The following is a 16304-nucleotide window of genomic DNA, read 5'->3' as shown; positions in this document are numbered from 1 at the left end:
TAGGAAGTGCTTGATATAGCAAGGCAACTCCTTGTAGAACTTGGACAAAACAATGATTCTGAAATTGAAGAAAGTAAAGCAAAACTTGAACAGCTAAAGACCGTGTTAGAAATGTAAGTCTGATTTTCAGGCTTCTTAACAACAAAGTTGCATCTACTATATTGGCCTTGACTGACCAGTTACTACTTGGATTGCAATGGCTATCAAATAAATATGTAATGATACATTAATTCAAGCACAACTGATATCAAGAGTAAAGATGTCATGTTTGACTCTGTGAAGAACAGTGATATCTTTCTGGTTTTTTCTCCTTTTTAATTGAGCTTATTGCTTTATCTAATGTCTCAGTATACTTGCTACATAAAAAAGTTAGTCTCTTTGATCTCAAATTTTATCATCTTGCATGTTTAAAAAATGAAAGCAGGGTCTACTTCTTGCCGCTTGTGATATAATGAAGTCTGATGGAGCCAGTAAGAACTTCACCATCTGTACTGTCTACTTGCAACATACCTGGAGGATTCCAAATAAATAAGGCTTTGCATATGTCTGAAATACTTAATAATTAAAAAAAACAAAGAAACAAACAAAGCCCAAAACTACCCAAACCCTAAAACCTGTAAGGCTTCAAGGTTCGTTAAAGGTCTGTGGGTTCTCAGAACTCTATTTAGAGTAGATAATTTTAATTTTAAAAAAAGAAAAAAATCAGGGCAAAGACAGATGTTACTGACATTTAGGATCATTGTTTGAAAAACTGAGTTCTGCTTGAGAATGTAATTGCTTAACAAAGTAGTAGCCATCCCCACTTCCAGGTGAGATTCTGGATACTGATAGCCAATATAGTTATCAATCTGAATAGATAAATTACTCATGCAATCTGCAGATGCTTTTTTTGGTTGTTTTTTCAGTTTTATGTTCAGTCTTGTAGAAAAAATGCAGTAGATAGTGTTTTTAAATATTTCGCTGCATAATGGCTGATAATGCTGTAACACAAAATGCTTGATGAGTTAGGTTTGTTCTAAGCACTGCTTCAATTACTGGTAGTCAAATGCACAAATCAGTGTCCAGCTTAGATTTATTATGTTGGAGAAAAATATTTAAAGTGTTTATCTCCCTCTTACATTCTCACTTTCCTGTGTTTGTATTCAGGTATGGGCATTTTTCAGGAATAAATCGTAAAGTTCAGTTAACATATCTGCCTCATGGTTGCCCAAAGACTTCCAGTGAAGAGGAAGGTATTGTATTGCTATTTCACATAATAACTTAATGTCATGTGTGTTTCAGTAGTCACAGACTAGTGGTATAATGTGTCTTGATGTTAATTTGAAAGAATATTTTGTTTTGAATGAATATTTGTATTGTTGACAGATATTTACAGTCTCTTAATCTACTGAATCGTACACCTAAAGCTATGCAGTAAATTTATATTCTAACACTGCTTTTTGTAACAGAAAATAGTGTGAAAAAAAACTTCAGTGATTCACCAAAGAAACTGTTTTGTGGTCCACTCAACATTTACTGCCAGCTTTAAAACTTTTCTATGCTTTTCTGGTCCTTGGACCTACTGTTTAAGTGCCTATTTAGTCCCCCAGTATTTTATTAATGTTAGACTGTTACTAAAGGTTTATAATGTTGAAGAGATTCTTTACTGAAGCCCAGCATAGTTCAAATATTTTTGTTCATTTGCAAAAACGAAAACAAGAACTCAAAGCATACTTTACTACTAATCTCCTTTCTCTGTGTACAATTAGATAACAGAAGAAATGAGCCATCTCTGCTTCTGGTTCTAAAATGGGGAGGAGAATTGACCCCTGCAGGCAGGGTTCAAGCCGAGGAGCTTGGAAGGGCTTTCAGATGTATGTATCCAGGTGGACAAGGTAAAAAAACCAAAAGGGTTTTTTTTAATGTATTGAATAGCATAAATCCCTTTTGAAGATAATCACCTGCAAAATGAGAGTTTGAGCAAAAATTTTGTTTGGTAGGAGATTATGCTGGATTTCCTGGATGTGGTTTACTGAGATTGCATAGTACTTACCGACATGATCTCAAAATCTACGCTTCTGATGAAGGACGAGTTCAGATGACTGCAGCAGCTTTTGCAAAGGTACAATGTGGAATTGTATTTTCAATTTTCAGTATTCTCATGTTCTTAAGTTTTATTTTTTCTTTTGGAAACTGGGAGAGGTTCATGTTCTATTAGGATCCACAGTGTAAAATTAGACTGTGTTGTAAAACAAGTGTATTTTCAAAGAGTAGTTCAAAGTGAAGAAATAGTCAATTAATGTGCCAAGCATTTGAAGTTCTTCAAGGAGATGCAGACAGGTTTTAGTAATACAACTCCAGAAATATAGCTTAGTCTTTTCCAGTAACAACCTCCAAAATCTCAGAATCATAGAATGGTTTGGGTTGGAAAGGACCTTAAAAGATAACTTATTTCCACCTCTTTTGCCTTCCTGTAGGCCAGGCTACAAAAAGCCCCATCCAGCCTGGCCTTGAACACTTCCAGGGATGGGGCATCCATAGTCTTTCCAGGCAACCTGTTCCAGTACCCCACCATCCTCACAGTGAGGAATCTCTTCCTAATATCTAATCTAAATCTACCCTTGTCTTAATTTAAAACTGTTACCCTTCATCCTCTCACTAAACTTGCTGATAAAGTGTCCCTCCCCATCATTCCAGTAGGCCCCTTTGTGTGCTGGAAGGCTGCTATTAGGTGTCCCTGGAGCCTTTTCTTCTACAGGCTGAAAAACTCCATCTCTTAGCCTGTCCTTATAGGGCAGGTGGTCCAGCCCTGTTATTATCTTCGTGGCTTTCTCCTGGACACTCTTGAGCAGGTCTATGTCTTTTTTAGACTGGGCATCCCAGCACTCAAGATGGGTTTTCATGAGAGCAGAGTGGAGGGGGAGAGTCACCTCCCTCAACCTGCTGGCCACTTTTCCTTTGATACATCTCAGGATGTGATTTGGAACTTTTTAGTTTGCTTATTTGTTTAGGGCTTATTTTCCTCAAATTTTGTATTATTTCCGTGGCAGATTATTTTTTTTTTTGCATTGGTTAAAGTACAGACATTAGAACTGATTTGAGATAATGTATTCATTTTACATGAGCAAAAATCCTAATTTTCAGTGATTTAAATCACAAGATTTGGAGTTCCAAAGTCAATGCTTTTCATGAAAACCATCTTTTATTCCTCAATTTGTAACTTCATAGAGGAGATTAGAGGGTTTGAAGCTATTAGAAAAGTGAAGTAAATAAAATACTTTCCATGTGTTTTAACGGGAAACTGTACAGACTATCATGCCTTTTAATTAAAAGAAGTAGTTTTTTAAATTATTTACAGGAGATTTTTTACTTCGACCCTGTCAAAATGAATAGCTAATAAGCAAGACTTAGGAGCAGAACTATATCTTGACATTTTATAGAATTTTTTAATGAATTTTTAAAATATGACATTAAAATTTTGTGATATTTAAAAAGCATGATTTTTTTAAATTAGAAACATTAATTTCTAGGAACTATTGATATAATTAGTAATAATGATGTTACTATAGAATTATATATTATAATTAGATATATTAAAATAGTGTAATCAATAAAATGCATAATTCAGAACTTCCTATATCTGTAATGCTAGGAAAATTCCTGTTTCACTCCTCCTGCCAAGTAGCCCTCTGCGTGCATAATATTTCTGCTGTTAATCATTCATTCACTTTGTCATTTCAGTGATACAGATCTTTTAATTGTGTAGGGGGACACAGACAGTGCAAGTATTACATAAGTCTGTCTTAGGTGAATGAGTTTCAGTAATAATATAGAGTGATAGGTTTAGGTTTCAAGGGGCCTTTGTAGGTTATCTAGTCCAACTCCACACAGTACAGAGATGGTTTGACTGAGGTTGCTTAGAATTATATCGAGTCAAATTCTGAGTATCCGCAGGAGTTGAGTGTTGCCTGGTTCTGTATCTGTATCAGAGTATCTCCATTCAACTTTTAAACTTGTCCTTGTCATTTTCAGGTCATGTCTCTGTTTCTTCTAAGTAGGCTATCCCTGCTTCTACCTTCTGTGTGTTCCTTTTTTGTCCATGCTGATCTTCTGCATAGCTTTCTATGTGTCAGCTGGACTACTCTTGTGCTTTGAGGAGGTTATCTCTGGAGATCATCCAGTTGTCTCAGGCAACTTTGTCCTTCAGGACATTCCTCCATAAGATTCTATGAAGAAAGTAAAGTCTGCTTGTTTGAAGTCCAGGACTCTAACGCAATTATTCATCTTGTTCACTTCAAGTATCTCTTATAATATCAGGTTTCAGTTATTAAGACTGCCATACACTTCTGAGTAACAAGTTTAGGGGAATCTTCCTGCTTAATAGTTTGTCAGCAAACTGTGTCAAAGAATTGTCCTGGGTGTTTGCCAGACAATTGCTTGTCTCCTAAAATATTGCTTATGCATGAGGTACCCAGGGCTAAGGGCATCCACAGGAAACAGGGCCTGCAGTAAAGAGGCTTTTTCCAGTTGATTGTAAGGTTTCATCTATCTCCACTTTTAAATTCAGTGGTCTGTACTAGAGGGCCCATCACAATGTTGCTCTGTACTTAAATTTGTCTTCTAATCCTTACAGATAAGGTCTCAATTTGCTTGTCACTGATTTGAAAGCAAATGTCCCAGTGTTTAAGCTTCTCCTTTATATACAGTTCATCCTCCTTGCCTTCCTGGCTTCCAACAGTCTTCCAACTTGTATCTTGCTATAGGAGAGCTCCATTCATGTGAACTGTTCTACTACATATTTGTAATTTGAACAAACTTAAAGCTGTGCAACTGTTCAGACTTCTCATTTCTCCTGTTTTTTTCCATGCTGCATGTGTTCGTGTAAAAGTATTTTCGCTATCTGTAGTGCTTTCTTCTAAACTTGAGACATCACTCTATTTCCTTCCTTATTGCAGAGTCTTTCTGTTACCAGAAAAGTCACAAAAATTTCTGTTTTGGAAGAACTGATCTCTTGTTCAGCTGTAGTTTTTGATTGTCCTTCTGTGCTGAACAGGATTTGGGCTTTTGTCTCTATAGGAACCCTGCAAAGAACCCTGTCTGTCTCCCATTTGTCTTCTCAGATGCTATTCAGTTTATTAACCACCCATAGCTACTGTTTGGTGACTTCTGCAGAGCATGTGCCCCACAAGTCAGGCCACTGTTGCTCCCAGCCTCAGGGAGAAGTCACCATGCACTCCGCAACACAAGACCTGTGCAGCTATGGCCTCCCAGGTTCAGTGCTGGCATCACTGAGATGATGGGATCATTTCAGCTGGAGCTGGGGAGTGTGCTCTACGGCATATCATTATCTGCTGTTGCACCAACTGTAGTAATCTGTCACACTAAGCTGGTGTCTTGGGGACCATTTCTGTGCAAGTGCCTGCACTGTCTGGCAAATCCCTGTTTAACCCATGGGCAAGTGATACAATCTTTACATTATGTTAGTGTTTTGGCTGGTTGTTTTTAAATACTTGTCTGGTTTTTTTATTCTGATCTTTATCTGTCCAATTAATTGTATTCTTTGCTTCAGGGACTACTGGCCTTAGAGGGAGAGCTGACGCCTATTCTTGTTCAGATGGTAAAAAGTGCTAATATGAATGGTCTGTTGGACAGTGACAGTGATTCTTTAAGCAGCTGTCAGCATCGTGTTAAAGCCAGACTCCATGAAATTCTCCAGAGAGACAGAGAATTTACTGCTGACGACTATGATAAGGTTAGCATATAATTAGTTTCCTATGAAATGAAATTAAATAAATAGCTATGTAAATGCTTGTAAAAGTAAAGAGTAGTGATTTTATGTATCAATTTTGAAAAATTGTGTTCCTGGAAATTGCCTGAACTACGAAGGAAGCTCTTATTATCAATTGCAATATTAGATATTTTGAGATGTCTTGCAGTTTGCATAATCAGAATAGCTGCAAACTTTTAAAAAGGAGTACATAGAGACTATTCCATTGTTTGATTGTTCCATTGTTCACACTGTTCTTTTAAACATATTTTAGTTACTCAAGAAATGAAGCTATACTTTCTGTAACCTGTAATTTGGTAGGGTGTAATATTACAAAATGTATTGTCTGCCTTCTGCAGTTGTTTAAGTATTTAATCTGCTACAAGACCTTTTAATTTTTTAACTCTTAAGAATAATGAGGTGCTGAAAACTAATAGAATGCTTCCTAGTCAGTGAAAAAAAGGTCTCATTAACATGCTAAATTAGTGTGTATTAATATAGTTAATATGTTGACTTGGTACAGTGCTCACATGATCGTTCCTGGTTTTAAATGTAAGTAATGTTTGTTGTTAAGAGACTTCTTTGTCTTTCAATTGCCCATACTCTATCTGGTACAACAGCTAAATAAAAGTCCTCAACTGAGTTTTAAACTTAAACTGCTATTTTTAAAAAGGTATTCAGAGAAATTATCAACAAATAATTATGCTACTCGGCATATATAATCTGTGGAAATTCATTTAAACATATAGATCAAAAGTATCATCCAAACTACTGCCAGCTGTGGAACTGGCAGTACCTGGAAGAGTGAGAGGGTATGAGGTTTCAGGGATTTTTTTATTTTCCCCATTTTTGCTTTATAGATATAACAGGATTAGAAATGTGGCTGGAACTAATAAAGCACACTTTTCTAAAACAGTCACTAAAAGTAACTGACCCTTGGGTTTGATAACTTGATAAGTGATAATAACTTCTTTTGGTTTATTGTTTTGGGTTGTTTTTTAACTTGCTTGCAATTTCAGAACACAATACAGTTTTGGTTTTTTTTCTGTGCCAGAGCACTTGTCCTATTGATTTACTTGGTAGGAGTAAGGAAGGAGGAGGAATAAGGAGATAGGAACTGCTCACTGTTAGGGAGAGAGCGAAAGCTTTCTGTATCTGAATTATCCCATGCATTTGAGGAAACTGGGGAAAGTGCAACTATGTATGTGTTTTATGTGTAGGATCATTATTTGCTTCGTTTGGATTATGCAGACTTTGTGAAGAAATGAGGCTAAGCCTTACTTTGATACTGACTGTATTGTTTGAGCAATACTCGATGGTGATAGTTTGTAGCTTCTACAATTTATATAATTAAGCCAGCTCTGAGGGACATCTTCTATGTTCCTGATATATGTGCATTTAAAGGGCCTCTTTGTGTGCTGCAGTCCTGTAGGAAGAAACCCTAAAACAGGAAGAAAAGCTTTTTTTCAAGTAACAGTTCCTGTAGCAAATCTGGTTCTGCCCTCCAGTTATGTTAAGGAGGATGCTTTAATTTAAAAAGTATTTTGTGAAGGCACATAGCCTAACAATAACATTTCTTACAAACCTTTTTGTAAGCTTTTGAATACAGCAGTTACTTGAAGTTGCAAAAGGCTGCTAAGTACGTACAAAACTTTAAACATCAACCAATTTTCCTGTTTTGAAACAAACAAAAAGCCATTTCAGTAACTCCTGAAACTGCACACAGTGTATAGGATTAGTTCCCCCATGAATCTCTTCTCATCTTTAAATATCTACTGAATTTACTACCTTTCAATATATTTTCTTCTCATAATGCTTCAAAGAGAGCAGATAATTGATAAATTGGTTCCAAAAATATCAACCTGCTTGAATGTATTTCAATACTTGGAATCTGTCATATGTTTTATCTGATCTCCCCAGTTCTTTCAGAAGTAGTCAGTTTGTTTAGATAATTGTGTGTTTATCTCAAATTGCAGCTTACTCCATCTGGAAGCATCTCATTGATAAAATCAATGCAGGTTATTAAAAATCCTGTAAAGACATGTGACAAGGTCTATTCCTTGATCCAGAGCTTGACTTCTCAGATAAGGCAAAGAATGGAAGATCCAAAGTCTACAGGTACTTAAACGTTTTTTGTAGTTGTTGTCTTGTTTACGTCTGAGGGGAGAATTGTAACTTTTCTTCATTAAACTTGCTTTTAGCAGAACGTTAATCAGCAATGGGTTAGGGATTTTCACAGTCTGATTCCGTATGAGTAGTTGTAAGTAAAAAGCGGGAGGAGCACATGGTCGTATTGCAGGTCAGGACTATCTGTGGTGTTCAGAAGTTCAGGCTACCCTGAAATTTTTGTAGAAGGTTCTGTCTTAATTATTTGAAACTTCACAGACACGAAAGTAATTGGAAAAGCAGATGGTACTAAAACTGTTACATTGGTACATTTTTATATTTAAATATCTTTGCTGAAGACCTGTTGCCTGCTATAAGATGTGTAACAGTACTGCATAGAATAATGAACCAATGACTCAAGAAAACTAGACCTGGAAGGGACCACGGTGCTTTTTTGGTGCTAGATAAATACTGGAATATTTGCTATTGACATTCTCTGTAGTGTATAGTTTGCAAACAGGTTCTGTTCTGAAGCTGAGCAGTGTTAAGTGTCACCTATACATAGTATCAGTAGTTTTTGTCTATTTAGCCTAATCTGTCCTGAGATGGGGATAATCCATCTTTTCTGCCATTCTCTTGGCTCTTGCTGTTGACACATGTAGGAGAGAGAGACAAATGGGATGTGTGGTCTGTTCTAAACCGGAGATGTTGTCCTCCTACTTTTTTCTCCCTCCCTGAATTTTTTTACAATTTTTTTTGTTGTTGTTGTTGTTGTTGCCTTTTTATATATGTATGAGCTGTGCTGTCAGGGACTGGTGCTGTAACTCTCCTTAAAGGGCCAGTAGTGCATTTCTGCAGCAAAGCTTTCTATTTTGATGTAGTTATGATGCTTTCGGCAGTAAAACTTAACCATATGCACATCTGTTCCCTCTTCTTAGAAGTAACTCAGTTAACATCTTTGATTCCTTTTATCCCTCTGTATTCAAATGTTATGTAATGCTATGTAATTAAAATTTTCCTTTTGTTACTTGAATGGTCTTGATTACTTATGAATTGTGTGTCTATCCAGATATTCAACTATACCATAGTGAAACATTAGAACTGATGCTGCGCAGGTGGGCCAAGCTGGAAAAAGACTTCAAAACAAAAAATGGAAGATACGATATTAGCAAAATTCCTGATATTTACGACTGTATAAAATACGATGTGCAACACAATGGCTCCTTAAAATTAGAAAACACAATGGAATTATACAGGCTTTCAAAGGCTTTAGCTGACATTGTGATCCCTCAGGTAAGCACTTTTGGTTACTAAATTGAATAAATTGGAGAATAAATGCATTTTCAAATTTTGTAAGAAGGACTGCACTTTTCCGCTGAAGAGTCCTGTATTTTGTATTTAATATTACCCCTTATTTTCTAGTAGCAAGCTAATGATTTTTTGTAACAAAAATATGATTCATAATTCATTAAGCTGTGTTCAAAGTGAGTCTTTCTAGTAATTTTAAGCTGTGAAAATGTCTGCTTCCTTTACTGCAGTGTTCTAAAATAAAGTGGTTCATCTCAGTCATTCTTCTTAGATTTAGGTGAAGCCTTTGTGAATAATTCTGTATTCTGAAATTGCATTTAATTTCCTTTTTCCTGCTTTTAGAAATTTCACTTTTAGTCTCTGCAAATGACACTGTTAAACTTAGATTGGATTTAACTAATTAACTAGTTAGATCTAATTTAACTTGTTTTAAGCAATTAAAATTTTAAAAGATCCTTCTGCTGCTTCAAAGTTCAAATTTAAAAAGACTTTTCTGCTGCTTCAAAATGCTAACAGTCCATGACAAAAATGTACACTCTATGTTCCATAGAATTTGAAGTGAGAAGCAGACAAATTAAACTTCCATATACTGCAGACTGTTAAATGGAGGTTAGCTCTAAAATGTTGTAGGCTGTAGGACATGAAATTGTCTTATGATAGCAGGGCAGAACAGACTAAATTTTTACCCAAGTGTTCATACAGTTACAGAGACTTAAAGTTGTAAGAGAGATATTATCTATATTGTATGCAGCTAGTGAGGAAGCTTATTTCTCTCCTCATCTCTCAAACTCCCTTGACAGCAAGGGGGACAAAAAGGACAATGGTATTAAGTACGTTCCGTGTTATGTGGGCCTGTTAAGGTTAAAGTTTGAATAGAATGTAGAAGAATAGTAGGTAAAATGAGGACACGTACCAAAGGAGAGAAAGCAAAGAAAACTTGGTAAGCCTACATAACACAAAGGAAATGTGCTTCTAGGGTGGTTTACCCCAAACTAAGGTACAACATATTAAATAGGTACTATACTTATGTCTATTCGTTGACCGTTCAAAAAAAAATAAATCGGGTGAGATGAAAAGCATCAAACATTTCTAAATCCAGGGAGTAGAGAGGAGGAAAATTATTTCTCCCTGAGTGTTTTCCTTAAGAAAACAAACTTCTTTATATCACAAGGTGAATTGAGTTTTGTGTTTTAACTAGTGAATGCAAATCTGTTTCACTCTGTCAAGTCAAACAGCAAGAAGGCAAACCACTTGTTACTTGAAGAGATGTCCGTAATCAAATCTAATAAAAATGTTAAACAAAACAGTTTGCAACCAGAGCAAACTAATAGACTTTGTCTAATTGCCTTTGATATACAATCTTTGAATTAGAAGGCATTTTAATCTTTTAAATGAATTCTAAAAGTCCCATTTCTTTTCACACAGGAGTATGGTATTTCGAAGGCTGAGAAACTAGAGATTGCCAAAGGTTACTGCACTCCTCTAGTTAGAAAAATCCGTTCTGACCTTCAGAGAACTCAAGATGATGATACTGTGAATAAGCTTCACCCTCTGTAAGTCTCTTCATTTCTCACATGGTCACTTTAATTTCCTTAAGATTTAATGGAGATATTCCACAGCTTTCATATTTGAAATGTCTTACTAGCTTATGTTAATTTAAAAAGTGTGATCTGTTTATTTGTTGACAGCTATTTCTAAAATAGGGACACATCTCATTATGGTCTGATAGATTTTTTTTTTCTTTCTTTCTTTCAAGTTACTCCAGAGGTGTTATGTCCCCTGAACGCCATGTTCGTACACGGCTGTATTTCACCAGCGAGAGTCACGTCCACTCGCTATTATCCACCCTTCGTTATGGTGCCTTGTGTGATGTAAGTTAAACACTTTTTCTGTTAGAGCTCTGACATTTTTAAGAGGAACTAAAAGGACTCAATGTTACTAAAACTATCAATTGAAAGCTTAATTTTCTGAGGTGGTTTTGAAATCTATCACACTTTTTCAAACATTTCATTCAGTTATTACATATGCAGAGACATGTTTCAAATTGCTGGCGTGCACATTGGTGGAAATCAGCATACCGTTTAAAGTAATGCTGAGTTCCATTGGTATATATGTTATAACCATATATATGGTTATAAAGTGATTTGAAAAGGCCAGATAATCCTTTTTTTTGTCTTACATTGTCACCTATAATTATTACAATGTTTTTTCCTTCAAGTTCTCATTCAGGGCTCTCTTCATTTCATTTTTGGACTGGCTCATTACTTTTGAATATTGACAAATTGTCAAGATATCCCTACCTGACTTCAGGAATGCTCACATAGGCCAGAGTTTCTCCTCTGCAGTGGATTGTCTTTCTTTCCTATACTGTCACAGAATACCTTGAAGGTGGTGCATTATTCTTCATCTGATTGGCTTTAAAACTAAGGACTAAAAAAGTCAAGGTCTCCAGATTGAGAAATGACCTAACAGAGCTCTTGGAGAGAATAAATGCAGCTCCACAAAGCTCCTACCTTGCTGCTTCCAAAATAGAGCTTGATAATATACTAACTTCTTAATTGTATTGACATACTTGCTTCTGGTAATGGACGACTGGACTCACTGATGGCATTTTTAATCCTAGACCTCTGTGACATATGCCTCAGCAGATACACTCCTAGTTTTAAGCTGATAAATTTTTTAATTTCCTGTAAGGTAGATTACTAAATGTACTTTTTCCAGGGATGAAAAAAGGTAAATATTAATTTTAAATACTTTGGGATGTGATGGTTGCATTACCTCTATATGTTAGAAGCTTTCATTTACTCTGTTTGACTGGCAGAGCAATATCTGGAAACATTTTCCACAATATACTAATTGAAATGAGTTTATTACAAAATCAACAATTCCTGTCAGGAGAGTTTAAAATGGTGCCTCTGTCACTGGACACTGGCAAAAGAACATGAAAGATACATAAAAGTAAAAAAAAAGTTCAGGTCTCCACTTCTCATTCATTTGATGAGTAATAGCAAGTCATTGTTTTTTCTGTTTTTATCTTTATTCTCTTCCTTAGCTGTGAAAATCTTTATACCTATGCTATGAATTAAAAATGTATGTAAATGGGGAAAAGGAAATTTTCAGTCTTTGCAAAGAAAGTAGCTGGGGTTTATTTATTGATATTTTTTCCTCCTTCATAAGGAATCAAAAGATGAACAGTGGAAACGAGCTATGGATTATTTAAATGTTGTCAATGAACTCAATTACATGACACAGATTGTTATCATGCTTTATGAGGATCCAAACAAGGTATTTAAAATGGATAAATATCTTCAGAAACAAGTAATACTGAGCTATGTATCAAACTGTAAACTTATTTAATCATTCTCCCCAAGGAACTTTCTTCAGAAGAACGTTTTCATGTAGAGTTACACTTTAGTCCAGGAGCCAAAGGCTGTGAGGAAGATAAAAATTTACCAGCGGGGTATGGATACAGACCTGCCTCGAGAGAGGTAGGTAATAATCGTGAGTTTCTTTAAAGCAAAAGTTAGTTTTTCTGGATGTGGACATACCTAAAATAAAAACTAGGAACTTGTGTGGTAAAAAATACAAATGTGACTTGTGCCACAAATGTGTCTAGAGAAGAGGAGACTGATGGGGGATCTCATTAATATTTACAAATATCCAAATGGTGGATTTCAGGAGATTGGGGCATCCCTTTTTTCTATTGTATCTAGGGGTAATGGGATGAAGCTGGAACACAAAAAGTTCCAGTTAAATATAAGAAAAAACTATTTTACTGTGAGGATGAGGTAGCCCTGGCACAGGTTGCCCAGGGAGGGTGTGGAGTTTCTTTCCTTGGAGGTCTTCAAGACCCTCCTGGACATGTTCCTATGCAACCTTATCTAGGTGGACCTGCTTCTGCAGGGGGGTTGGACTAGATGATCTCTAAAGGTCCCTTTCAACCCTATTGTTCTATGATTCTATGATATCATATAGGTAGATTGCTGAATATATATAGGTAGATTGTCAAAGTCTAGTGTAATTTCTTCAATAACATGTGATTTACATATTTTATTTTTAAAATCTACTTGCTTTGTGTTTATATAGAGGTTTTATTTAACAGACACTTCTGTCTTCATGTTGCAAGGCATGCAGTTAAATTGAATATTAATTATGTATTGTCTGTAGAACGATGGCTCAAAGAAAACCTCTCATAGAAATGATAGTGACGAGGAGGCACATGCTCCTAAAAGAGATGAAGCAGATCGGTCAGTAGTGATGTTCAAGCCAATGGTATCAGACCCAATTCACATACACAGAAAGTCACCCCTTCCAAGATCCAGGAAGATTGGTTCTGTTGAAGTAAGTATTTATGTTCCAGATGTCTTTCACAGCAATTAACTTTTGCTTACTTTCAGAAAAACAAAACCAAATGTAATTCTGCTTTTGTTTACACAGAACCACTATGATGTTATGTTACAACAGGTTTTGCCTGAAGGGGTTTTTTTTATGAATTACTATTTTGTGAAAAGGCTTATTTCCTTTTTTCAAGACATTTTAGAAAAAAATGATACTTGAAAATGAAGACTTTATCAGTCTAAACCTACGTCTTCAAACTAACATACATTGCTTTTGTATTCATCCTTACAAGACAGCAGCTGTTCAGAATTAAGCAAACCTTCAGGGTGATTATGCTGAGAGAGAATGGAGGGATTGGGGGTGTTAGGGGAGGTACAGGAGGTGAGACACATGTCTTCTGCAGTATTTGCTTTCATGTAGGGTGAAAGTGACTCCTTGTCAAGCATTTGAAGGTAAGAGAATAAACTGGAAGCTTTTTGGTTTTTTAAGTGGATGGGATTTGTGTTTCATGAATTCTTTAGGTAACATCTTGAACAGCCTAGTCTTGAAGGCTGCAACATCTAAGTGTGGTTCACCGATATGGCTTTAATGTCACAGAAGTGGGGGGATGCATGGTGGTATCACTGATCCCATTTGTTCATTTGACTGGTAGATCTTCAAATGGTATATAGTGGCACTTCTGTGATATTAATGCTAGAAACAGACTAACAGCTTCTTATTGCCTCATTTTAAGTTGCTTAAAACCATCAGAAATGAAGATTGACACAAAAAGCTTTTCCTTTTATGTTTCTGTTGGGAATGAGTTGTTTGTATGCAGTGAAACTATTACACATTTGAAAGTAACTTGGTTATTGGTAGTGTGGAAGAGAAAAATGCATGGTTTCCTTTTGTAAGGATATCTGTATAACTTCACATGACTTCCAGAAATTAACAGAGATAATAAATGTGAATGTGTTACATTTTCTATTTCCCAGTTTTATCATACACAAATGCTCACAACATCAATATGTTGGATTTTTAAAAGCTGTTTTCACTATGATCATGCAAACTCCCCTCCTAGTTATGAGTTCATGTGCACACAACTTAATAGTCTTATTTCTTCAAACTTTTAATTATTTTCATAAATTATGTAGACATTACTTTCAAACGTATCAGTAACATAACTTGCTAAATTTTGACTGCAAATAATACATATTGAAATGGAGTGTGTTTCAGCGTCCAGTGTTTGTTTATCTTATGGGAAAAAAGAGCAAATTTAAATAAAACATACACTGTGAAACTTTTTTTTTTAAAGTAAAATTTGGAAGTTTCATCTGGCCGACTGAAATCTGTAAAACCAGTACTTGGAATATTTAAATCAAATGGTATTTTCAAGTGTCTTTAAAATTCATTGCAATTTAAACTGCAAATGCCTTGAGCCTTCTCTTTTTTTCTTTCCTATAAAGCAACTCTCTTTTCACCTATGTCCAATAATTTCAAAGGACACTGTCAGGTGTGAGATAGTATGGAAATTTTAATCTGGAGTATAGTCAGCAGTATTTACAGGACGATTGTAACTGTGATCAAGTCATGAAAATTTAAAAAATCCCCAGAATTCTAACAGTAAAATAAGGCTCATCAGCAGTAGAAATCAAATTCTATATTGCTAAAAATGTTGATAGCTAATGATAGGTAATGATGTAGGGCATGGGGAACTCAGCCTGACACTGTCCTCTTTGGAAGTTTTAACAGATGTCCAGCATCAAAGATTTTTTAGGGATTATTTTAAGGTTTGAAAACTACCACCAGTCAGGTTTGTGGTTCTACCAGTGAGTCAGCTGTGAAGTCTCAAAGACAATTCTAAAAATGAGAATCTTTTAGACAAGGGTGTAGCCTATCAGTGAAAAAAACCAGGAAAGCTTAATGTACTTAGAGGGGGAAAACTATTAAACAGTATGTCAAGGATAAGAACTGTTTCCAATATGAGGGAAATTCTTATGAATCAATTATTGATAAAAATTACTTTTCTTTCATACCAGAAATTTGATTAAAGTGCTGTATTGAAAGATATAACTGGATGAAAATATGTAAGTGGGACTGATAACTTCTTAATATTGTAATATTAATCTTCTGTATTTGCTGTTTAATAGTTTTAAAAGCAGTATATAAAACGATGCAAGCAGATTGGGTTTTTTCTTTTCTGTTCATTTGGCTCTGTTGAATCTAACTTTGCATGCTTTGCTGTTTTTTGCCCCCTTTCTCACTTCCAGGAAGAGAGCCCCCTGAGTGTGTCTAGCCCAGAGTGTATTGGTACCTGGCTGCATTACACCAGTGGTGTGGGTACTGGGCGTCGAAGACGCAGATCAGGGGAACAAATCACTTCTTCCCCTGTCTCCCCTAAATCATTGGCTTTCACATCCAGTATTTTTGGCTCATGGCAACAGGTTTTTAAACTTTACTTCATTAAACATTATTATGCATTCCAAGCAACAAACAACTGTCTTTAAGGACATCTAATCCCTTGTTATGGATTATGTTTGAAGCAAATTCTTCCACTTCTTACAATTACTTCCCGAGAATGGTTGGGGGAAAAAGAGCAAGTGCATGTTTTTCCACTTAATGTGTTACATGGTTTTCCTAAAAATTTGGTTTCTTTGTAGGAATTGCAAATGTTACCACAGTAAAAAAAAACCAGTGTACTGCCTAATGAAACAGATTTCTGCTTTGGTTTAGTTGTCCTTTAAGACTTTAAAAACAGCATTGCTTAATTTGGTGGTAGGTAAATTGATTTTTTTTTTCTTAATAATTGCAACCAATACCATTTCAA

The 16304-nt window shown here is 35.6% G+C and overlaps 1 protein-coding gene across 11 annotated transcripts in view; it reads left to right on the top strand.

Moving 5' to 3' along the window:
• Positions 1-16304, top strand: part of PPIP5K2 (diphosphoinositol pentakisphosphate kinase 2) — a 66362-nt gene that overhangs the window by 38029 nt on the left and 12029 nt on the right. For 7 of the 11 annotated variants that reach the window (XM_062019510.1, XM_062019513.1, XM_062019517.1 and 4 more), the window contains exons 13-25: positions 4-113; positions 1147-1232; positions 1749-1874; positions 1980-2101; positions 5549-5731; positions 7723-7864; positions 8922-9145; positions 10586-10713; positions 10917-11031; positions 12338-12445; positions 12532-12648; positions 13328-13501; positions 15748-15921. In XM_062019510.1, the coding sequence (XP_061875494.1) occupies positions 4-113; positions 1147-1232; positions 1749-1874; positions 1980-2101; positions 5549-5731; positions 7723-7864; positions 8922-9145; positions 10586-10713; positions 10917-11031; positions 12338-12445; positions 12532-12648; positions 13328-13501; positions 15748-15921 (1809 nt within the window). The remainder of the gene's footprint in view (positions 1-3; positions 114-1146; positions 1233-1748; positions 1875-1979; positions 2102-5548; positions 5732-7722; positions 7865-8921; positions 9146-10585; positions 10714-10916; positions 11032-12337; positions 12446-12531; positions 12649-13327; positions 13502-15747; positions 15922-16304) is intronic. The other 4 variants (XM_062019519.1, XM_062019516.1, XM_062019518.1 and 1 more) reach the window with 1 other exon arrangement.

Source organism: Colius striatus, chromosome Z (genome assembly GCF_028858725.1).
Source record: "Colius striatus isolate bColStr4 chromosome Z, bColStr4.1.hap1, whole genome shotgun sequence".
Lineage (NCBI taxonomy): Eukaryota > Metazoa > Chordata > Aves > Coliiformes > Coliidae > Colius > Colius striatus.
Note: the sequence above shows the minus strand (reverse complement) of the source record. Positions and strands in the feature narration are given on the sequence as shown.